General features: G+C 38.5%; 1 protein-coding gene across 3 annotated transcripts in view; it reads left to right on the forward strand.

Annotated features, from left to right (window-relative positions):
- The window catches only part of TTC28 (tetratricopeptide repeat domain 28), a 616,175-nt gene that overhangs the window by 436,763 nt on the left and 154,050 nt on the right, over positions 1–25,362 (forward strand). For all 3 annotated transcript variants that reach the window (XM_041728768.1, XM_041728769.1, XM_041728770.1), the window contains one exon: positions 6,263–6,770. In XM_041728768.1, the coding sequence (XP_041584702.1) occupies positions 6,263–6,770 (508 nt within the window). The remainder of the gene's footprint in view (positions 1–6,262; positions 6,771–25,362) is intronic.

A 25,362-nucleotide genomic window follows, 5' to 3' on the forward strand; every position in this document is an offset into this window, starting at 1 on the left:
TTCAAGTGGAATCCTCATCAGCAATGAAATGAGAGTTCCTGTTATTCCACATACACACCAGCATTTGGTATTGTCAGTTTTTTGGATTTTAGTTATTCTAATTAGTGTGCAGTGCTATCTCATTGTTTTAATTTTTAATTCCCTGATGGCATACGATGTGAAGCATCTTTTCATATGCTTATTTACCATCATTATATCTTCTCTGGTGAAGTGTCTGCTCAGATCTTTTGCCTATTTTAAAATCAGGTTTTTTTTTTAATTTCTAAGCTTTAAGGGTTTTTCTTTAAAAAACATATTTTGGATACAAGTCTTTTGTCAGATATGTGTTTTGCAAATATTTTGTCCCAGCCTGTGGTTGATCTTTTCATTCTTTTAGCAGTATCTTTTGTAGAGCACAGTTAAAGTCCAACTTACCATTTTTTTTGCTATGGGTCATGCCTTTGGTCTTATATCTCAAAACTCATTGTCAAACCCTAGGTCTCCTAGAGTTTCTCTTATGTTATCTTCTAGGAGTTTTATACTTCTGCATCTTACATTTAGGTCTGTGATCCATTTTGAGTCAACTTGTGTGAAAGATGTAAGGTCTGAGTCTAGATTCACTTTTTTGCATGCGGATGTCCAGTTATTCCAGCACCCTTTGTTGAAAAGACTGTCCTTTCTCCATTAAATTGCCTTTGCTTCTTTCTCAAAAATTAGTTGACTGCGTTTGTGCCAGTCTAGAGATTTTTCATGGATGAATGAACAAACCAACCAACCAACCAACCAATGAACCCAAAACACTCCAGTACCTTTGTAAGCTTTGACTACTTGAAGTAAAGTGTAAGCAACATTAGGTGTTGGATATACCAATGGTTCTAGAGTGCTCCTGGGTAAAGGGTGAATTTTCTTATGCCTACATTTGCAGAAGAACACTGTGAGTAATATACTTCAGTATAGGAAGATGGTTACACATCCTGTCATCAGTGGGGCAAGCCTCTTATGTTGTCTTTTTAGTTCTGGTGACATAACTTCATGTTCTATTTTCTGGTTACTTTTTACCATATTTTTAAAACTTTTATTTAGTACTCACCACACTGGAAGCTATTAATGGCCCCATCTTACAGATGAGGAAACTTGTGCAGTATCACATAACTTGTGCAGTATCACACAATTTGTCATTGAATCTGTGTGTTCCTGATTTGAATCTGTCCCTATTCTCCTACATCCCTCTGCCTCTTGGGCTGTAAGTGGTTAACCTAGGACCTTGGTTTGTGGGTACTGAACTTGCAGAGAATACAAGATGCATGTGGATTTAGAAGGAAAACCATATTTCTGGTACTAGCTGGTATATTTCTCCTTTTAAAAAACTATCCACAATTAGTCAGCCAGCAGTTATATTGGATATTCTCTGCATGTGCAGTTAATCCCCCCACAAAATATACCCTTATGAAAAATACATACAATGGAGGAGGAGAGGGAGACATGCTAGATGTGAAGGAAAACATGGTTAAGTCTTTAAATTAATCTTTAATGGTAGTGTTATCAATGTGGTTATAATTTGAGTAGTTTAAACTTTCTCTATTTTATATCTCAAACTAGAAGTCCTTAAAGGTTGTTTGCAAATTATGAGCAAATTTCTTTCTTTAGTCTCATGAAGGCTAACTTGTCAGACGCACTTCTTCTGTAAATATTCAGGTCACAGAGCAAAGGGTGTTGACTCCTGTGTGCTAAGTCTGCAGCTGGATATCATGCTTTGGCAAGAACCAGAGTAATTTATATCTTGTAAAAAGAGAAAAAAGGTATTGTCTTATCCCAACCAGATAGTTTGTTAGCATAACTGTTTGTGTGCATTTTAGTATTCAAATACAGATGTTCCAAAATGTTTCCACTGTGGGAAGCAGCTGCTGCTATTCTAACACAAAAATCTCAAAGAGATTAATATACAAAGGCAGCAGTGAACCTTAGTGGCAAATGTAGCATCTGCTTGAGGTGGGGCCTGTGATTCCCTGTAGATAGTGGGTCTTCAGATTCTCATTAACAGCCTGAAACCATGTTTTAGATCTAAGCTTATTCTACAGGAACAGGAACAAAGACAAGTGATTAATTTGTAATTCACTTAGCTGATAAATATCATCACATGTTATTTGCCCAAGGGCTGTAAAACACTGGACTTCATTTCCTGTGGCAACTGATAGGAATATAGTTGGTTGTAATGACTGATGTGTTCAGTTGCCATTACCAGCTTCTGCTAGGTAACAGAGCTTAACCCAGCCAGCTTGCAGTCATAAAACATCCATCCACACCTTAGTGATGCATTCACTGAGAACTTTATGGTTTATGCAGGACACTCCTATGCACTGCTTCATCTGATCCCATGTTAGCTCTCGGAAGTATCTACACTGTTGATACCAGTACAATTTATATATGAAGGAAACACGGGTGAAGAAGCAAGGTGACTTATCAGGGTTATACAGCCAAAGCTTCTGACTCTAAATCCTGCCCCATTCTTATATTACATCTCTAATGTAGAGCTGCCTCTCTAAATTCAGAGACTATTATGTGTGCCTCATAAATTATATTGTCTAGAGATGCTGGTTTCTAGGACACCTGCCATGAAGAGTTGCAGCATGACAGCACTGTCTGGTAGCCAGAGGGTACCAGAGAAGAGCTAGTATGGTAGTCCTTTCCTCTTTTTCCCATACCCTAGAGGAGAAATGCCCCAATACTACCTTTCCTTATGTTCAGAGAACTTCAGCAATTGAGCTCCTGTGTCTCCCTGGCATTTAGAGAAATGAAGAACCGAAGCAGAAGATCCCATGGCTGTCATTTGGAGTTGCCATAAACTAGAAGTTCCTAAGAACAGTAATGCCTGGGGTGCTGTGCCTGCCCCAGGCCTTATAAGTTCATCCCCTGCAGTGTTCAAAGGCTCATTGCCTCCAGTGCCTCCAGATCTACGATTTGGAATTATCTAGTGAATTATTTATGGTTTATACATTTGACAGAAGCTCATGGCTGAGTTCTGAAAACACTCAAATCCTGGTGCACTGCTACAACCTAGAAATGTCTGTCTGGAAAACAAGGCTCAGAGAAGTTAAGTGTCTTAAAGGCCCCAGAGCTAGTAAAGGGCAGTGCAATTTTTTTAAAGATTTTATTTATTTATTCATGATAGACAGAGAGAGAGAGAGAGAGAGAGAGAGAGAGAGAGAGAGAGAAAAGCAGGCTCCATGCTAGGAGCCCGATGCGGAACTCGATCCCAGGACTCCAGGATCACGCCCTGGACCAAAGGCAGGGGCTAAACTGCTGAGCCACCCAGGGAACCCAGGGCAGTGCAATTTTGAATCAAGTTTATCTGATTTTAAGTTACAATAGCTCCATAGTGAAAGATCTTTGTGTGACAAAGATTTGTGGGTGGAGTTTGTGGACTTTACTGCTACTTAGTCAGACTTGGATGGAGAACCTGAGAGTGTAAGGTGGGGCCAGTTACAGAAGTAGAGGAAAGAGGCTAAGTCCCTGGGCTTGTGCAAAGGAGGAAAAGGAGATTGTTGGGTGGGGGAGGGGAACCATGAGCAGTAGAAAAGTTCATGTACAATGTGCTGACGTGTAGTTCTAACCTCTGATCCCAAAAAGGCTCCTGAAGTGGGAGCCTGAGACCAGTACTTGTCCAAGGGGCATGCTCTTTGATGACATCATTGCTGCTTCTGCCAGATTCATACTGCTACAGCATTGTGACTTTTATGGACGCATTTCTGCTCTTCTCTATTCAGAAAAAAACAAAAAGTAAGCAAACAAAAAGTAAATTTCTAAGTACTTATGTCCTATTTTTGTAAATCTTTTTGTTTAAATATCTTTGAAATGATAAAAGCAACTTAAGGGACATCTGGGTGGCTCAGTCAGTTAAGCGTCTGACTCTTGGTCTCGGCTTAAGTCTTGATCTCAGTGTTGTGAGTTCAAGTCCCACACTGGGCTGGGCATGGAGCCGACTTAAAAAAAAAAAAAAAGGCAGGGGACCTGGGTGGCTCTATTGGTTAAGCATCTGCCTTCAGCTCAGGTCACCATCTTGGGGTCCTAGGATCCAACCCTGCATTGGGCTCCCTGCTCAGTGGGGAGTCTACTTCTCCCTCTCCCTCTGTCCCTACCCCTACTTATGTGTACTCTCACTTTCTCAAATGAATAAATAAAATCTTTTTTTTTAATGGCAACTTAAAATGATATAGAACCCTTTGCAAATACACAAGTTGCAAACATCATAAAGATGGTCAGTGTTTCTGTTATTTTGATCAAGAACTGCTATTTTGCAGGCAAAGAAATAGGGTAATAAATCACTCATGTCTATAAAATATTAATAAAAGTGTTCTGAAGTGCACAGTAGAACACATCTCATAAAAGAAATGCCCTTACTTGAGGTGGGACAGTCTTATCTCATTGTTATTCCCTAGCCTGGAGGCCCTTGTGAAAATCACTTGCCTACCTGTGATAGAGCGAACTCTTTGTTCTGCCAGTATCACATGCTTATGTTGGGAAGAGGGATCATCATGAAGAAAGGAGAATACATGGCTTGAGCTGTAGGCACAGTATGAAGGAAGGAAAGGGTTGGTGAGTCTCCAACTTGTAGAATCAAAGATGGGTGGGGGATGGGTTAAATAGGTGAGAAGGATTGAGGAAGGCACCTGTTTTTGTTTGTTTTTAAGATTAAGATTTTGTTTATTTATTCATAAGAGACACACAGAGGCAGAGACACAGGCAGAGGGAGAAGCAGGCTCCGTGTGAGCCTCCTGATGTGGGACTTGATCCCAGGACCCTGGGATCTCGACTTGAGCCAAAGGCAGACTCTCAACCACCGAGCCACCCAGGCGTCTCAAAGAAGACACTTGTGAAGAGCACCTGCTGTTGTATTGGAAGTGTTGAATCGCTAAATTCTACACCTGAAACTAATATTATACTATATTTTAACTAACTGGAATTTGAATACAAACTTAATTATTAGTAATTAAACAAAACAGAACACAAAGGGAGATTAGGAAAAGCCCAGCGTAACTTCCCCTTTATGTCTCTGCAAGGGAGTTAGAAACTAGACTAGAATCTTTTTTTTTTTTTTTCTAGACTAGAATCTAAGAGTAATTGCACTTGTGGAAGATTCAGAGGCATATAATTCCTGTGTTATTTTTGTTGCCCCTATTTGGCTCACTCTACCGACATACAGTCCTTTTCATTAAAACTTTTAAGACAAAAAGAGCTCAAGTCCTTTTCTTTACACAAGAACTGTATGTGTGGCAAGCATTTTGAGGGGACTAGGAAGATAGCTTCTTTCTGCACAGAGGCCAGGGTCAGAAGAGCCTCTAGGGAAGAGGAGTAAAGCTGGAAGAGCCAAGGGCACCTAAGTGACTCAGTTAAGTGTTTACCTTTTGCTTAGGTCATGATCCCTGAGTCCTGGGATCCAGGCCCAGGTCCAGCTTCCTGCTCAGGGGGGAGCCTGCTTCTCCCTTTGCCCCTCCCCCACTTGTGCGCGCCGCGCACACTCTCTAAGTAAATAAAATCTTTAAAAAAAAAAAAACAACCCTAGAAGAGCCAATGTGGGTCTGAAAACAGGTGGTGAGGCCCAGTGGGACTGCCCCATTCAGAGGTGTAGGTTGGAACCAACCATTGTTTTTCCCTGGGGTTCATCCAAATCTAAACCCTCCACAATAATCAGCAACCAATGAAGTCACATTGAGGGAACGTAGAAAAGAAAACAGAACCCTCCAGTCACAAAATTGACCCAGTCAACCTAAGTCACAAAATTATCAATCATCATTCTAAGTATCTCCCTTACCATTAATCTATCCATTTGCTTTGGGAGAAAACACAACTAGAGAAAGGCCCAGGAGTGCAAAGACTCAAGTATGGATTTCTCATGAATTTCCTATGCTGTAGTATATGTTGTAATTAATTCTGATTTTCTTCAATGTTTTCTTCTACTACAGAGGTTAATGGCTATTAATAGAGATATAGCATAATACTAGAAATGTCAATTAGTCTTTAAAACAAAGGTTATATAGAACACAGCCTGTTTCTGTGAGATTAGGCATTGAAAGTTACTGATTAAACTACCATTGTCTTTTATTAGGAACTTGCTGTTTGGATGGCCTCTTTTTCAGTCTGCACAGGTCTGTGGACCACTGATAGAAATACCATTAGGAGCAGAGTTGGATGGTTACAGGCAAACCCTGAACATTTTATCTGCTAAAACAAGCCAAAGGCATTTTCTGATATGCTTTCATTTCTCTGCCTTATCCTTTCTCTCCAGGCAGCTTCATCAGCCCTGAGCAGTCTGGGCCACGTGTACACAGCCATTGGAGACTACCCCAATGCACTGGCCAGTCACAAACAGTGTGTTCTTCTTGCCAAGCAATCCAAAGATGAGCTTTCTGAGGCACGAGAACTTGGCAACATGGGAGCTGTGTATATTGCCATGGGTGACTTTGAGAATGCTGTGCAGTGCCATGAGCAGCATCTGAAGATAGCCAAGGATCTGGGGAATAAGCGAGAAGAGGCCCGGGCCTACAGCAACCTGGGCAGTGCCTATCACTACAGGAGGAACTTTGACAAGGCCATGTCTTACCACAACTATGTGCTGGAGCTGGCACAGGAATTAATGGAGAAGGCAATTGAAATGCGGGCCTATGCTGGCCTGGGCCATGCTGCCAGGTGTATGCAGGATTTGGAGCGGGCTAAACAGTACCATGAGCAGCAGCTGGGCATTGCTGAGGATCTCAAGGACCGGGCTGCAGAGGGGCGAGCATCCTCAAATCTGGGTAAGGACAGGATTGCTTGTAAGATTCAGAGTCAAAGCCGTGGGCTGGAAGTAGCCAAGGTAGCCCATTATCTTTTACAGGAATCTGTGTGTTTGTATTCTAAAGAATCTCCACATTGTGTGTGTGTTATATATTTCCTTAGATATATTTCCTTGAAGCCTTCCTGCTCTAAATCACATGATCCTTGCTGCCATCACAGTGCTGCAAGGATTAGAATTTTGAAATACTGGAAAAACAGAACACCCCAACCTTATAATCTGTTTAAAGAGAAGAGCAACCAGATTTATCTAATTAGAGAGAAAAGGAATGAAATGAGGATATAAAAGCTATGTTTGGTTTAAATGAAAGAGAAGCTGCTAGGAAGTCATCAATGGAAGGGAATTTGAGAAGAATTTTGTTTAAAGGGATTTCTTGGTGACTTGAATGCCACAGGAAGTGTATTTTTTCCTCAAAAGTACGCATATTCACAAATGACACTGCTAGTTTTAGTATAAATGAGAAATAATGTTTTGAAAGATCTATTTAAATAAGATAGATTTGCAGTCACTGATGGTACTTGGTTACAATTAAGACATTTATAAATTTTGGGGAATTTGTATGTAATGGAAGAGACAGTAAGTATTGGTCACTGGCTACTTTTTAGAAGATATTGTTATCATTACTCTTCTCAAACAGATGTGGCTACACAATGAATGGAAGGAACAGATGTGTTTGGAAGTATAAATGGAACTCATCCCTGAGGCCCCATTGTTTGTTCTGTGTCCACAAAGACACAGGACAGGGAGAGGACAAATGGAAGGTGACCTCATTGGTATTTGTGTATGCTTATTGGATATTAGTAGCAGCAGAATGTAAAACTCAGCTCCCTTTTCTTATGTGACCTACAAAACTGAGGCACCTCTCTCTCCATTTATATAATTTTAGCACTGCTCCTCCCTCCCTTCTACCCTCTGCTTATCGTAACCAGATGTTTCATGAATATAGTTGCTAGGAAAAGTCTGGCAAATCCCTGGAGATAACTCTGAAGATGGTATTGAGATCAGAATGACAATCTAGAGAGTCTGATAAGAATCATAGACATAAGCTCTTGGCATTATAGATTCATTCAATAAATTATAAGTATTTATTGAATCATTACTGTGTGCTAAATCCTAGAATGGTTGCCTTAAGGGATAGAGATTTAAGAAAAAAATCTATGCCCTCAAAAAGCTTATAATTTAATTGGGAAAATAAGACTTAATACATAGGACAACAGGGGCCTCCCTACAAGTCATATTAGTGATGTGGCATTGCCATGAAACTCCAGGAAGGGAGACCCTGAGGGATGAGAAGAGCCTAGAAAGCTTCTCAGAGGAGGTTAGACTCATTTGAACCTTGAAGAATAGGTGAGATTTGGCCAGGAATGAGATGGCATTGATGAAAAGGGATACGTGAAAGAATGGGTTGGCATATCTGAGGGATGGTGGCATGAGTACCCTTCAGGACTGTGCTAGAAGATGGTAGATTAATATGAAAACTAAGCAAGAGATATGCTAGCAGAACTCCTGGAGGTTTTGAAATGTAGGAGTAAGAAGATAGATTGTATATTTAAGGAAGTCAAGTCAAACAGTGGCACATAGGATAGATTGGAGGGCTTGGAACCTGGGGTTCAGAAGGCCGTTGCATATTGGACCATTCAGATTTTATCATCTTGTATCAGTTTTGATAAGGTATATTTTCCAGACTTTGCTCATTTCATCTAAATATTGGATTTAGTAGCATAAAGTTGTTTATAGAACTTTCTTATTTTCCTTTTAATGCTTGTAGGATATCTAGTGACCTCTTTCAGTTTTGTTATTACCTGCAAACCACCCCATCCTCCTTTTCTGGATCATTCTACAAAGAGATTTATTGGTTTTCTTGATCTTTTTAAAGACCAGTTTTTGCTTTTGTTAATTTTTTAATTGCTTGTTGCATTTTTATTTCACTTATTTCTGGTCTCATTTTTTCATTTTCTTCTTGCTGCTTACTTTGGGTTCTCTTACTAGCTTCTCAAAGTCAAACCTCAGGCCATTGATTTTAGACCTTTCTTTTTTCTAATATATGCATTATTTTAAATTTAAGATATAAAATTATGCATATATTAGAAAAAATTTTATATATTATATTTTATATTTTTAAAAATATAATTTTTAATAATTTTAATATAAAATATGTTTTATATTTTTAAAAGTATATTTTTAAAATATAATTTTATTTTATATTTTTAAAAATATATTTTTATATTTTATATTTTTAAAAATATAAAAATATATTTTTATTTTCTTATATATGCATTAAAATAATGCATATATTAGAAAAATATAAAATTATGCATATATTAGAAAATATAAAGTAATGCATATATTAGAAAATAAAAATATAAAAATTATGCATATATTAGAAATAATGCAAATATTTTTTTTAATGCAAATATTTTAAAAGTGCATATATTAGAAAAATATAAAATTTTCTCCAAACACTGCTTTGCCCGTTTCCAGTCATTTTTGATATATTTTGTTTTTACCCTCACTGAGTTTAAAAATATTTTCTAAGATCATTGTGATTTTTCTTTAACTCCTAAAAGGGTTATTTAATTTTAAACATTTTGAATTTTCCTAGATACATATTTGTTATCAAATTCTATTTAATTTCATTGTGGTCAGAGAACATACTTTGTAGAATTTCATTGGGAGTAATGTCTTACAGATATCAGGTCAAGGTAGTTAATGGTGCTGAATGTTCAAATCATCTTTGTTTTGATTTTTTTGTCCATATGTTTTGTCACTTGCTAAGAAGGAGGTTGTTAAATCTCCAACTATTATTGTGGACTTCTCTGTTACTCTTTATCTCTGTGAAACATGGCTTCATGGACTTTGAAACTGTCATTGGGTACATACTCATTTATGATTGTTTTTGTCTTCCTGACAGATTGGCCCTTTTATCATTATGAAATGTTTCTTTTTTGTCATTGGTCAGGCCTTTTTGTCTTGAGGTCTACTTTATCTGATACTCTTACCTTCTTATACTTACTGTTGGTGTGGTCCTTTGTTTTTCCATCTCTTTACTTTCTATTTCTCTAAGTCATTATATTTAGTTTGTTAACTGCAGATAACCTCTAGTTTGGTTTTGCTTTTTTATTGATTTTGACAATTATGGCCTTTTAATTAGAAAATTTCATCCATTTAACATTTATTGTAATGGCCGGTGGTGTTGTATCTAGGTTTGTCATTTTATTCCTGGATTTCTCTTTGTCGCTTTATATTTTATTTTCTCTTCTTCCTTTCCTGCTATCTGTGGATTAATTTAATCATATAGGCTTTATTTTAACTTGTCTACTTGCTTTTTAGCTTTGCCTCTTTGCATTATATTTTAGTAGTTGCTCTAGGATTGCATTGTATTCTCCTTAAATTTTCACAATCTACTTTGAGCTAATATTTTACCATTTCCTTTCAAATGTAAGTCCCTTACAAGTTTATCGGTCCATTTATTCCTTATTCCCTGTACTTTATGCTATCTATTTTCTTTTTAAACTTCGCAATACGGGATCCCTGGGTGGCGCAGCGGTTTGGCGCCTGCCTTTGGCCCAGGGGGCGATCCTGGAGACCCGGGATCGAATCCCACGTCGGGCTCCCGGTGCATGGAGCCTGCTTCTCCCTCTGCCTGTGTCTCTGCCTCTCTCTCTATCTCTCTGTGACTATCATAAAAATAATATGTGACTATCATAAATAAATAAAAATTTTTAAAAAACTAAAAAAAAATAAACTTCACAATACAATGTGGGTTTTTTTGTTGTTGTTTTATACAGTTATATTAAAGAATTAAGAGGAAAAATGTTTTCTGTTTACCTACTTCTTTATCAAGATCTGAGGTTCCTTCTCATATCATTTACCTTCAGCCTAAAGAACTTCATGTAGCAGTTCTTGTAGGGCAGGTCTGCTGGTGATGAATTCTTCCCATTTTTATTTACTTTAAAACATCTTTATTTATCTTCACTCTTGAAGAATATTTTTGGTGGATACAGAATTCTAGGTTGATGGATTTTTAAAAAAAGGTTTAAAATAGCCTTTCCAGTGTTTTTTGGTCCCTATTATTTTGATGATAAGTCAGTAGAATTGAAAATATGTGAGGCATGTGCTAATTTTTTCTTGGTTGCTTTCATGATTTCCTCTAACTTTGATTTTCAGCAGTTTAAAATGTGGCTTTCTTTGTATTTTTCCTTACTCTGGTACTTTGAGCTCTTGAATCTGCAGGTGTATATCTTTCACCAAATTTAAAGAATTTATACCTATTAATTTTTCAAATATTTTTTCTTGCCCATTCCCTCTTTCATCTATTTATGAGACTCTGCATTATTTTAGATCTTTCAAGATTGTCCTATATATCACTGAGGCTCTGTTCACATTTAAAATTTTTTTTCTCTGTATTCTTCAGATTTGAACATTTCTGTTTAAGTTCACTAACTCTTCTGTCATCTCCAATCTGCTTTTAACCTATCTAGTGATGCCAAGTTTGGGATTCCTCAAGGCTACTCTCACTTTGGATGTCAACTATGAGCAAGGATCACCCAGACCACCTTCAGATTCAATAATTCATTTGAAGGACTCACAGAATTCACTCAAAGCTGTTACACCCATGGTTATGGTTTATTACAATGAGAGGATATAGATTAAAGTTAGCTAAGGCAAGAGGCACATGACAGGAGAGTTCTAAGCATGAAGCTTTCAGTTAGTTGTCTTCTCTCAGTGGGGTCAGAGACAGTGCCTGTGCTTCTAAACAACAATATCAGCAATGTGCACAGACCATTATCACCCAGAGAGGCTCGCTTGAGCCTTGGTGTCCAAAATTTTTACTGGACCTTGGTAACATAGATATGGTTGACTACAAAGATGAGTGACCTTGGTTTCTATCTCCCCAAAGATTGAGCTAAAAGCCCCCAGTCTAAATCACATTGTTAGCATCAATAATTTGGCATGGCTAACACACTCAGGTAAACAAAGACACTGTTAGGGCAGGGCATTCTGAGGGCTCCAAGATTGCTTCCCAGAGCTGAGAGTGAAGTCCAGACCTCTCTTTGGGCAAGTTTATTCTTTACTGCATAAGTGAATTTTTTTATCAGACATGTATTGTACTTTTAGTTTTAGAATTTCCACTTAATTCTTTTAATTAACATTTTAGTTTTTCTGCTAAAATTTATGTTATTCACTACATGTATTTTTCCTTTGCATAACTGAGTCTGTTTATTACAAAAGCTTTTAAAACCTTGTTTCCTATTTCTGTGTGGGTCATTTCAGAGTCAGATCCTTTTTTTTTTTTTTTCCTATTTTTTTTAAATCCAGTGTAGTTAAGATATAGTGTTGTATTAGCTTCAGGTATACAATATAGTGATTCAACAATTCTATACATTACTTAGTGCTTAAATATACTCTTAATTCCCTTCACCTATTTCACCCATTCCCCCCACCCACCTCCTCTTTGGTAACCATCAGCTTGTTCTATAGTTAAGAGTCCATTTCAGAGGTAGACCCTGTTGATTTCCTGTTGTTGATGTTGTTTTGTAGCAGCTTGATTGAGATATATTCACATACCATGCAGTTTACTCATTTAAAGTATATAATTCTGTGGCTTTTGATACAGTCACAGAATTGTGCAATTGCCTTTTATTTTGAATATCAGTCCCATTTTATGTTTCTTTGTGTATTCAATAATATGGAATTAATCCAATATTATGAATGTTACTTTATGGAGACTCTGGATTGTGATATATTTCTCCTAACAGTATTTTGTTATCATTGTTCTTTTACCAGTTAACTTGGCTTAATTCAAATTCCAAATTCAGTCATCTTTGTGGTAGGTGGCAGCTAAAATCTCTGTTCAGATCTTTTAGCTTTAACTGGGCTGCTTAGATTCAGCCTTGCATGTGCATATTTCAGGTGTTAGAGATTTGCGTAGAATTTATACTTAGAATTAAAGGCTCCCCACAGTGGCTCACTCTGGGATTTTTCCTCTGGTTCTTCAAGCAAGTAATACTGTATTTCTACATGTGTTGTAACCCCACCACATGGCACTAATTGGGGCTTGCTTTCTGGCCCCCCACCAAAAAAATGCCCTCTGGCATTTCAAAAATAGGAAACTTAACCAATGCCATTCCTTTTTCAAAGGGTCAACTCTAGCCTCCTTGCTTTTGGTTGCACTGTATCTTTTTGTAAATTCCTCCCCCTGCATCTTTCGTGGCCACTATTCCTTCCAGATTACAGTTGTTTTCTGTAAGAGAGCTGGTCTGAAATGAGCTGCTCCTCCATTACTGGAAGTGGAACTCCTATTCATTTTTAACCCATTGATGTTTGACTCACACCTTTGTCTCCTGAAAAGGATCAACAGTGATGGCTCATGGCTGCATTGAGAGATCTTTTGACACTTCTAAATTTTCCTAATCATATGCAGCAATTGTATGCTCAACTCACTTTTCCTTGAAATTTCCTCCTCTTCTAGTCTCTGTGAGGCACTGCTATCCTGTTCTTTTCTTTCATTGCCCCTTCTTGGTTGCCCAGTCTTGTGCATTAGCCTATTAATGGGTTGTTTTACCACCAGGCCCTCCCTCCCATGTGAGTTCCCTCCCACATGTCAGTATGACACTGATCCTCCCAAAGCTGCTCTGCAGGTAGCAGTTGCTGCATATTGCCCACAACGTTATGGCCAGAGTCCTCACCTTGAAATGGAGTGTGTCATGATTTCCATTATTTAATTCCACTGCTCCTCTGTCCATACTGTTTACTTTCCCTAAAACTAGATTTTTTCATCTTCTCTAATCTCACCACATTGGCTATGATTTCTTGCTTCACTATATTTCCTCAAGCTATCTCTTCCACTTAGAACATTTGATTCCCTATCTTGCTTGTGTAAAGTTACTCATCTTTTTGGATCATTCTAAATACTGTTCACTACTTAAAGACTCTATTGATAATAAACTTTTCTCTTGTCTGAGCCCTAAGAACACTTTTAAATTTTTTCTATTCTATTTATATTCAATCATAAGTTTTGATTATTTGTATACTTGTATAGTTATCCTTACTGGATTAGAACTCATTGGAAGTATGAATAACATTCTATCCATAATCTCTGTATCACTGAGTGTAACCCCTTACCACATAGTGTAACCCCTTACCACATACATGAACATATGCAGTAAGTGCTTATATTGTTAGATTGAATGAGTGAAAGCTTATCCCAAGATGTTATGCCCCGATGATTGGAGGAATAATGGTGCCTTTGGAAAGAAACATGAAAGCTGAGAGGAAAAACTAGTTTGGGGAAGTGTTTGATGTTTGGTTTTGTACATGTCCAATATGTATGTCTCTTACTGAATGTAACATGGGCAAATAGTACTGGAAACAGGTATCAAGAGGGCATCATCTCATGACATCTGTAAGATAAGGAAGAAAGCCTCCCAGTGAGGCTGAGTCAGAATCACAGAGGGTAGAGGGGGTCCAGGTAGAGGTCAGGGAGAAGAGAGCTTCAGGATGTGGAGGGCATATCACTTATATCACAGAAGCCAAGGGGAATGAGATTTGAGTCACTAAGAAGGTTTTTTGGCAGTAGAAGCTCTCTGTGCACATCTGAGGGGAAAGCAGATAAAACTTGTGGAGATAGGAGAAGGTAAAGATGACATGAAATTTGCCCTTGGTGTTCAGCATGTACTGATATTTATTACCACCTTTATTTGTTTTAAAATAAAACAAGTAGAAATGACTTAGACTCTTCAGATTTCTTATGAACAACAAAGAAGAGCCTAGCTGTTTCCTAAGCGTGTGTCTTGTGAAAATAATATTAATGTATATTTTAACTTAGAAAATGTCCATCTTTTCTTTTATGCTGAAAACAATTACAGTTGCATGACATTATATCTGTAGACTGGTTTTTTGGTAGCCTTTTTTTTATGGTTCTAATTTAGGCAGTTTGGAGTCAAATCTCAGACTGTAGAGGAGGTCACTGGAACAAAGCCCCAGTTAAAGTCCTTAGTGATCATCTCAAGTCTTATCATTCACTGGGGACTAGGCCCACTTGTCTCTTACTGTGGGATGAAATGCAGTCAGAAGAATGAGAAGGGAACAGTAGGATGGCTAGTTTCAGTTTTTCTTCCCTCTCTCCTTCCCTCCCTTCCCACTTTCCTTCCAGATGAAGATGACCTCTTAGTTTGTCACTATGCCCCTGGAGTATCTATAAAGGCGAACACATTTCAGAAGACACTTCCCACATACAACAGTGCTAGGGCTGGCTTTGTTTCTAGTACTGGGTCAAATGTGAGAGATAGAAAGCCCTTGCCACCAAATTCTGGGATCAAATATCTAATAATCCATCTATGGAAACTAATTGAAATTTTAAAAATAACCATCCCTTTTTTAGTCAAAAAGAAATATCTAGAAAGTAGTTTATTTGAGAAAGAAAGGGAAACGGGACTAGTGTTCATTAATTCATCTGTTCATTTAATTGTTCATTCTTTTGTTCAACAAGCATTTATTGAACATTAGTTATGTGACAGACACACTAGTTAGTGCCTGCCTTAAATGAATAAAACCAATGTAGTTCCTGCCCCTATGGAGCTTATGGTTTTTCATTTCACAAGTATATATTGAGACCTGCTCTATGCCACATTTATATTCACTTTCATATTTAATGCTCTCCACAAGCCTATGAGGTCAGGAGTATTAATTAATTTTACATATGAGAAAATCACAGCCCAGGTAGGTTAAAAAATTTGATCCATTTCATCTCAAGAGATCCATAGCATAAAAGACTCATTAAGATCTCATAAAATAGTGCTTGGCTTCTTTTTTTACCATGTTTTCAAACCATCCTGGGAGTCATGTGTTGGAATAAGTTTGGTAGCAATTCTGGTGGGTATGCATCATTCTTTTTATTTGCAGTGTGGCAAATGATAATTACCAGAAATGGTGATTTTCAGCTGCTCTAATTCTGATATTTAAGAAATATTACCTAATTAACTTTTATAAAAATTATATCTAAAAATTAAATTTTAGCAGTCTGAATCAGAAAGTTGTGCATTCCCAAGGAAAGATGAAACAACAGCATTTCATATTGTCTCTATAATATATACACATATCATACATTAATTACTTATTATTTTGGAAGACATTTTATGAATTAAATCATGAACATATGTAAAACTTGTATGCTAAAAAATCTTAAAACAAATTTCTTTTGTCATAGAAAAAATATCTGGTAATATGGCAATCACTCTATTTCATCTGTTTTCACATTTCAATTTTTATATGTTGGAGAGAGATGGAGAGAAGCCTACTTCATAGGTAAAATATTGATAATAATTGTAGGTAGTAATTAATTTACACCAATTAAGTATTTTTCTTTGGAAATCCATAGTGTGATTTATGGGGCTGTATTCAAAATAACTGTTCAAGATGTGAAAGGGTCTATGAGATACCACTTTGAAGTTCTTGGTGTAGCAGTGTGATTCCACCATATTTATGTTTTACGGTACTTGTTTGTCTTTCTAACAGCCTTGTGAAGTAAACTATTATTATTCCTTTTCACTGGGGAGAATCCAGAGATTAATGAATGCTTGTGACTCATCCAAGATTATAGAGTAATAGGCAGAGTTGAGGCTAGACTTCAGGTCTCTGATTTCCATGTCCACAGTTCTTTCTGTAAAGGAATATTCCCAGTAGAAGGGTGGACTCCAGTGGAAACCATGCTAGGATTACCCAGCCTAGGTTCAAGACCATGCTGCTTCCTCTTCTGCACATCTTCCCGCTTTAATACATAGGAAGATGGAAAAGAAGAAGCACTACTAGAAGGGTCATAGGTCACCTTGCTAGTGCTCAGGGACAAAAATAGCAAGTGTTCCTAGAGAAGTATAGGCACCTTCAGGATGGAAGAGCCCCTTCTTTTTTTCCCAAAGAAGCTGGTGTTAATTGGCTACTTGCACTGAGCTAGACACTTTGTAAACATTACTTCATTCTCACTACAAAGCTGTGTAGTAGGCATAGAAAGAAAGATGCTGGCTCAAATTCAATTTATATGCAGCAGTGGCAAGTTCCAACCTTCAGTCTGTATGCTGTCTTCTAATACAGCCCACAGGCCCCCTCTGGGACCTACATATTTACTGAACAGTTAGTTCTTCTGCTTGAGAAGTGTAGATGAGACTACACAGATTGTTGGAGTCTAATAATGTCTGCGATATGGGAAGCCAAAGCACACACCTCTGCTTTCCATTTAAAGCAGTTCCTATTAAGGGTCATAAAAAGGGGAAATATAAGTATTAAAAAAAAATGCGACCCAGAGCTGGAAATAGGTATTTCTAGACATCTGAAAGAAAGTAACAGAATGTGCTTTCCCTGTTTGAAAGGAAAAATGAGAAATGGAGGGCATCAACCAAAACAGGAGTTTTTCTGATCAAGCAGCAGAGGCTTCCCAGAAAATGATTCAGACCCTCATTAAGGTTGTGACACGCACATCCTGTGCTGTGCCCCACACCTATCAGTGCCTAATAAATATTAATAATATTTACTGTCTACTTTAGGTCAAGATTTGTCACCCTGCTTGTCTAGACATTGCTATTTAAAAGGAGCTGTGATTTGCTTACAGATACAGTGCATCTGTAAACATGTGAGCTGAGGCAGACGGGGCGGTAAATCTTGGTCAGAGCTGCACTTTGGACTGTGGCAGGAGAGGCTGCAAAACTGTTGTTGGAATAATGAAGTGGATGCTTGCTGCCAGATCCCAGAGTTCTGTCTCCAGTAGTCAGAGTCTAGCAGTAAATTAGCTTATGTTTCAGCTTGGCAGTTGGCACTTGGTTCATTTGTAGATGCTAATTGTAATCTGATGTTATCAGCAGCAGGTAATTGAAATGGGCTTGATGAATTACTTAATTTCTTTTAATAGCTGAGTCTTCAAGAACTGAATAAAGAAGATAAGGTGATCGGGAGGAAAATACAACAGCTCTATCTTTCTAATTAGTGCTTGGAGCTTTTTTCTTCTTTACACAAATGATTATGAACATGTGAGGCTGAATAGGTTTATGAGTCAAAAGCCCCCATGGGGGCATTTCCCATTAGGCAGCCCAGTCCTGAGCATTGATAACACTTCTGTTAGGACTTCAGAAAGGAACACTTGAGGGGATAACTTTGAAGAACATTGATTTCTGAACACAGTTTTGTGTTCCCAGACTTAGGTGGGCACTGCCTGCCAGGAGTGCTGTCACTTTGGCACACATCCTCCCTTCGGCCCCTGGCCCCTCTTCTGTGGCTGTGTTCTGTGAACAGTGCTGCCTGGCACCACACAGTGAGCAGGGGAGCCTTGCAATGATGTTAGGCATTGGCTCCTGCCACCCACACCTGGCACTGACACCTCCCACACCTGCCTGTCTTTAAGTCTTTCCATCTGTAGCAGCTCCTTTGTATCCTTTGGCTTTGCCAGCAGTGTTGGGTGCAGATGTGACCCTCGGTCCTGCCATCTGTGCTGGACATTGCATACTGGACCTATGTTATGTGACTGCGATGAGCTTTGGGGGTCTTTCTTCCAGAATCATTTGGCTCTGCTTTTAGTCACACGTTGGTTTTTTAAGGAATCCATCTGTTTTGGGGTGACCTTGGAGGAATTTACTTTTGACCAATTTTTTTTTGAAAATTAAAATGACAGCAGAAAATGTAGAGCATTAGAATCCATTAGAATCGAGCCTCTTCGACATTTAGAGATGATATAGCAAGTGATTATTCAGATCACCTGTGTGGTTCTCTTGCATGATGAGTTCTGTTTTAAGACAGCTTTTCGTTGGAAGACTCCAGGTCTCTAAGCTACCAATAGGATTGTAGCAGTGAGTGCCTTTGCTGGTAAATGCATTGCAGGGATCCTGGTAATGCTCTACTTCTTGATCTGCATGGTAATTACGTGGCTGTGCTCACTTTGTAAAAATTTATTGAATTGTATGCTTAAGATTTAATACCTTTCTGACAATATGTTATACTTCAAAGGTTTACATTTAAAAACACATTGTACTCTGGGGGTAGAGTAGAATTGGAATGATATGCCTTTCTTGATTCCATCCAAGCCTATGGCTTTCAACACCTTGCACCACCTTCCCAAACTCTTGCTTCCTACACATCTCCATCCAGAGGCCCCAAATAGGTCTCTCTCCAAGTCTGTGATTTCAGGCTGTGTATTCCCTCTTTCTGAGAATGGCAACATAATCTCAGCACCCAGCCCAGAAATCTCAAAGTTATCTGGGGATCCCTGCCTCCTTCCCTTACAGCCCAGACCTACTTGCCTCTCCACACAATGGTAAAGCATCTGCTTGAGGGTTTCCAGCCTCCCATCATCTCTTGTCTGGGTCATTTTAGCGCTTTCCTTCATATTGATCTCCCAGCTCCTCCTATAGATTATTTTCCACATTGCTTCCATGGTAACCCTCTCAAAACCCCAACTGCTCAATGTCCAATCTTATCAAATCATTTCTATACATAAAACCCTCCAATGATTCCCCATTGACTTCAGGATGAAGTCCAAAATCCTTGGCCTGGTGTGAAGTTTTTTAAAAACCCAAAACACTTTATATATCCCCAGCTCCTAGCACAGGGCCCCTTAAGCCCTTTCAATTCCGAAAGTGATAAGAATACTAGGAACACCTTTGTTCTATTGAGACAACTCTAAGTGAACTGGATGGCTGCTGGATGGGGATTGGTCTCCAGAAGCACCAAGACAAGATGAGAAGGTTGGAGTTTTCAGCCTCACCTAGAGAGTAAGGAGGGGCTAGAAATGGAGTTAATGATTGATCAAGCCTACTAGAGGAAGCCTTCATAAAATTCCAATGGTAGGGGATTTGGAGAGCTTCCAGATGGGTAAACACATCCACTCTGGGAGGATGATGCACTCCAACTCCAGGGGGACAGAAGTTCCTGGGCTTGGGACCCTCCCAGACCTCACCCTATAAATCTCTTCATCTGATTGTTCATTTGTATTCTTTATATGGATATGCTCATCTCATATCCTTTAATAAACTGGTAAATATAACTAAGTGTTTCCCTGAATTATTGCTTTAGCAAATTAATCAAACCTGAGGAGGAGATTATGGGAACATCCAACCTGTAGCTGGTTGGTCAGCAGCACAGATGCCAGAGCTTGCAACTGGCATCTAAAGTGGGGCTGGGGGGAGTCTTGTGAGACTGAGTCCTTACCTGTGACATCTGATGCTGTCTCTGGGTAGATATGTCCGAATTGAGTTGAATCGTAGGACACCCAGCTGGTGTCAGCGACTTGCTTACACCAGGAGGAAACTCCCTCCTCCCCCACATTTGGTGACCAGAAGTGTCAGAAGTCAAGTGTTCTGTGTGAATAGTAAAGGAGGCTCACAGTAGAGAAGCCCGGGTGGGAGGAACTGGGTTTTTCCCTACCTAGGAAGGATAAAACGGAGTTTTTCTGTTTACACCTGGCATATATATTTTTCAACAGCTCTCAACATTCAAAAAATATTTATTGAGCACCTACTCTGTGCCAGAACCTATGCCAGTGGCTGGTAGACAACACAAGCATTTCAAGTGCTTGCAGGAAAAGTACCTAGCGGTTTCAGAAAGTATTACCAGCGTGTAAATTTAATAGGGAGGTGGGTTGTCAGGAAACTTTTCTGTGAGGAACTGGCCCCAATTTACCTTACTGATGCCATTTTCTGCCATTTTCGCTGCTCACATTTACAGCTCACCAAGACTCTGAGCACTTTCCCTCCTCCATGGCTCTTCTCAGTGCCACTTCTTATGCCCCAAATATCTTTCTCCTTCTGTCAGGCTCTGAAGTCTTACTTATTTGTTCATACTTCACCAGATGTCATATTATTCCCAATTAAGCCTCCTGGGCTCTTTCAGGAAATTTGGTGTTCTCCTTATATTTTGTGCATGGCACTTGTTAACTATTACCATTATTTACCAATGAGATCATAAATGCCAAGAATGGGCAAGATATGTGTCTTAAATTTTGTGTGGCGTTATCACCTGGTGCCTAACGCTTGGTCCAGAGTGGGCACAGCATATGTGTATTTTGAATGGATGAAGGATGATAAGAGGCAAGCACTATGGAAAATGCCTGGAATTAATAACTGGACTCTAAAGTCCAAATAATTACTTACCTCTTCCATATTTACTGTGTTCATCCACTTGTTCCTTACCACTTCCTTAAGTTCACATATCATTCCTGCTGCCTCTGATCCCATAGTCCAGGGAGACTAATTCTGGGGAACAATGGCAGTTTTTATATATTTTATATTGGACCTTCACATTCTCATCGGCATAAATGATCTCTAAAACTCTTTATTGCTCAAAAAGTTGAAATTCTATGATCTTTTCATGGAAAGGCAATGTGTATGAAAGCTGGAACCTGATTCCTAAAGCCTTTTAAACGAACCAAAAATATAATCAAATTGAGAAATAGTGAAACCAGCAGGCAGTGATTCGGTTTTATGATACCCATTTTAATTTTACTCCTTATAGTTAGTAGGAATACTGAATTGAGCAGATTTTTCTCTTTCTTTTGCATAGTCCTTTGCCCTATAGCTAAATGAGACAGTCTGATTAGCAGGCTAACTAAATAATATATTAACCTTTTTTGGATCTTTATCCAAGAAGTTTACAAAGCATGGCTAAAATGAGGCCCTTTGTGCAGGTTTGAAGAACCCTAATATTTATTACTTTTGGACAAGAAAATCACTAGAATAATCACACTGTTTCTTCTTTTAACTACATGAACTTAATAGTCTATTCTCTGCACTTAACATTTAGCCTTAGGAAACTGATACTAGCTTCACTTTTTAGGTATTCAAATAACAGGTTCCATAGAGAATATATGAAAAGGCCTTTGTGATCTCTCCAACATACCTTTCAAGTAGCACAGAAAGTCATGATAATAATAAAAGGAATGACACGGAATGCCTCCGATAATGCACTATATTTTGGGTAGCTTCTTATGCACTCTTTTATCATTTTATTTAAAAATTCACAAAGCTATGGCTTCTTATTCCCATTTAGAAATTAAAATCCTAAAGAACAGAGAAGTTAGTTGTCAAATATCCCACAGCAAGTGTGTGGCAGAGCTGGGGTTTGAGCCCAGAGCTGTATATTATGTCACACTGCCTCTCAAAAGAGAATGCCTAAAATTATTTAGGAAAGAGCTAAAGCTCTAGCACTTTTAAGTGAGTAGGGCAACTTGACATCGTAACTGGAAAAAATGGAAATTGATCATTTCTCTTTATCCATGGCTTCTTTCATTCTTACTCATCCTCGTTTTACTCTTTTTTTTTTTTTAATTTTTATTATTATTATTTTTTTATTTATGATAGTCACAGAGAGAGAGAGAGAGAGAGGCAGAGACACAGGCAGAGGGAGAAGCAGGCTCCATGCACCGGGAGCCCGATGTGGGATTCGATCCCGGGTCTCCAGGATCGCGCCCCGGGCCAAAGACAGGCGCCAAACCGCTGCGCCACCCAGGGATCCCTCATCCTCGTTTTATACTGGGCACACATAACACACCTACAGACTGAATGCAGGTCAGAAGCTTGCCTGCACGTGTACCACAACCTGAACTCTCCCCCCTTTTCCAGCATGAAATCCACGAGATCAAGTGTTTAAGACTCTCTTCAGCATAATTAGTAATTTCATGGTGCCTTCAAAAAGCAGCTTTCACCAAGAACCATTTTCAGCATGTTGTTCCAGAAACTCTTATTAAGGCTCTCTCTGACACAGCAGAAAACACATTTGTTGAATTGGATTAAAGCTGGAATGCAACTTTTAGTGGATATTGCTGACTCAGCCTGTCCCCACTTGACTTTCTAACAGCTTTGTTAGCTCCTGAATACAGGCTCTCTCTTTTCAATGAATTTCAAAAAGTGGTCCATTCTGCCCTCCTTTGAAGGGCTAAGTTACTCAGGGAAGTGAACACTTTCATTTTCTAGTAAAGATTGCATTGGTGCCATTTAAAATGTTTCCAAGAGCAATTAAAAAGTGAAGTAAATGCTTTGTTGTTATGTGTCCAATGTGCTTGTAAAGCAAGCCCTTACCAGAACAGCCCCAGTGGCAAAAAAGTAACGGATTTGTGTTCTTGAGCCAAAATGTCAGAGTTGGCCACTTATTTGAAACAACAGCAATTCTGTAATTGCATTTCCTTGATTCAAATGGAAGACCCCATCAAATCCATTATCTAATACTGAATAAGACAAAGACAGCTTATAACATGGCCCAGCTGTTGGAGTGCTCTGAAGGGAGATATAATATGCTCTGTGACTCAGTAAGCAGAAGGTAATGGACTAAAAGTTATCAAGCCCTTCACAACAAGGAGATCTGGAGTTTAACCAGAAATTTCAGACTGTCAACCTTAACAAAACAGATGGTGTTCTCCAGTTCACAGCACCATCCGGCGAGCTGGCATGTCTGCTTTGACAACTCCTGGTACTTCTTAAATGCCTGATGGAGAAACATCCTCTTTGTCATCAGTGAGAAACTTGCACTAGTTTGTGTGTGACAAAGAGAATAAGAAGTACCTATGTACTAAATCCTTTAGTGAATGCTGTTATGATCTTTCTCCCCTATTCTCCTTCTGGCCTTTGAGGGGATGACATTCTACTTAAGAATCCTATGGGACTGTTCATTTTTCTTTCTTCTGGTACCATAGAAACCACTCAGCTAGTGTGCTGATTTCTCCACTGTAATCACTAAGATGTCCTATTCACAAATGGCTCATTTTCACTGGCAACATTACAGGTGTTTACAATATTGTATAGCAAGGATAACCACATAATTTGTCACTGGAACAGTCCCAAGCACCACCAGGATACAGGATAGAGTCATCATACATCTAGCACACTTATGAAAAACCTGACTGCTGAAGTCAGGTAGCTTGGCTTTGGATCCTAGCTACACCACCTGTTGGCTTTGTAACCTTGGACAAGGTGCTCAGTTGTTCTCTGCCTCAGTTTCTTCATCTGTGAAATGGGCATAATTATAGCACCATTGGTCAATATGTGTAAAACCCTTAGAACAATGCCTGGCACATAATAAATGCTGAAAAATATTACAATCACTATTATCATGATAGTTGTATCATATGTGGGGAAGAATAAATCATTTCTTTTTTTTTTCAAAGACTTTTATTTATTTATTCATGAGAGACACACAGAGTGAGAGAAACAGAGACACAGGCAGAGGGAGAAGCAGGCTACATGTAGGGACCCCAATGTGGGACTTGATCCTGGGACTCCAGGATCACGCCCTGGGCTGAAGGCAGGCGCTAAACCACTGAGCCACCCGGGGATCCTGAGTATATTATTTCTTAACACAAAAGTAAGATGCTAAGAGAAAGGTGAAAACACTACTGAAATACATAGCATTTCTTGCCCTTCAGACAGTTCTGATCCATTGAAAGTTGAAGGTGGTTATTAAAAGCAGAGCAGTACATGTTGTTATTTGACCTCTTTTTACTCCAGCTTTACCGAGATAGAATTGACACCTAACAATTGTGTAAGTTTAAGGTATACAGTGTGATTATTTGATATGTGTATATGTTGTGACATGCTTTACCATAATAAGGTTGGTAAGTACAACCTCCACCTCACATAATTACCATTTTGTTGTTGTATGGTTAGATCATTAAAGGCCTATGCTCATTACATACAATATAGTGTGGTTAGCTATAGTCATCATGCTATACATTAGATACCCAGACTTATTCTTCTTATAATTGACCCAAATCTCTCCATTTCCCTCACTCCTCAGCCCCTTGCAACCACTAGTATGCTCTGTTTCTATGAGTTTGATGTATCTAGACTCCACATATAAGTGAGATTATACAATATTTGTCTTACTCTGTCATTTCACTTAGAATAATTCCCTCAAGGTCCATTTATGTTGTTGCAAGTGGCAGGATTTCCTTCTTTTTTATGACTAATATTCCACTATATATATACATATATATATATATGTATATATGGAATGTTAATCATATATATATATGTATTTAAATATTTCACATTTTCTTTACCCATTCATCCATCAATGGACACTCAAGTATTTTCCATGTCTTAACTATTATGAATAATGCTATAATGAACCTGGGAATGCAGATTATCTTTTTGAGATAGTATTTTCATCTCTTAAATACATACCTAGAACTGAGATTTTTGGATCATACAGTAATTTTATTTTTAACTTTTTGAGAAACCTCCATAGTGGCTGCACCAATTAACATCCCCACCAACAGTGCATCAGGATTCGCCTTTCCTTTATATCTTTCAGCATTTATCTCTTATCTTTTTGACAATAACCATTCTAAAAGATGTGAGGTGACATTATGGTTTTGATTTGTATTTTCCTGATGATCAGTGATCTTAAGCACTGTTTCATGTGCTTGTTAGCCATTTGTATGTCTTTGAAAAAATGTCTACTCAAATCCTCTGCCCATTGTAAAATCAGACTGTTTGTTTCTTTGCTGTTATGTTGTGTGAGTTCCTTATGTATTTTGGAGGTTGACCTCTTATCAGATATATGGTTTGCAAATATTTTCTCCC

Source organism: Vulpes lagopus, chromosome 14 (assembly GCF_018345385.1).
Source record: "Vulpes lagopus strain Blue_001 chromosome 14, ASM1834538v1, whole genome shotgun sequence".
Taxonomy (NCBI): domain Eukaryota; kingdom Metazoa; phylum Chordata; class Mammalia; order Carnivora; family Canidae; genus Vulpes; species Vulpes lagopus.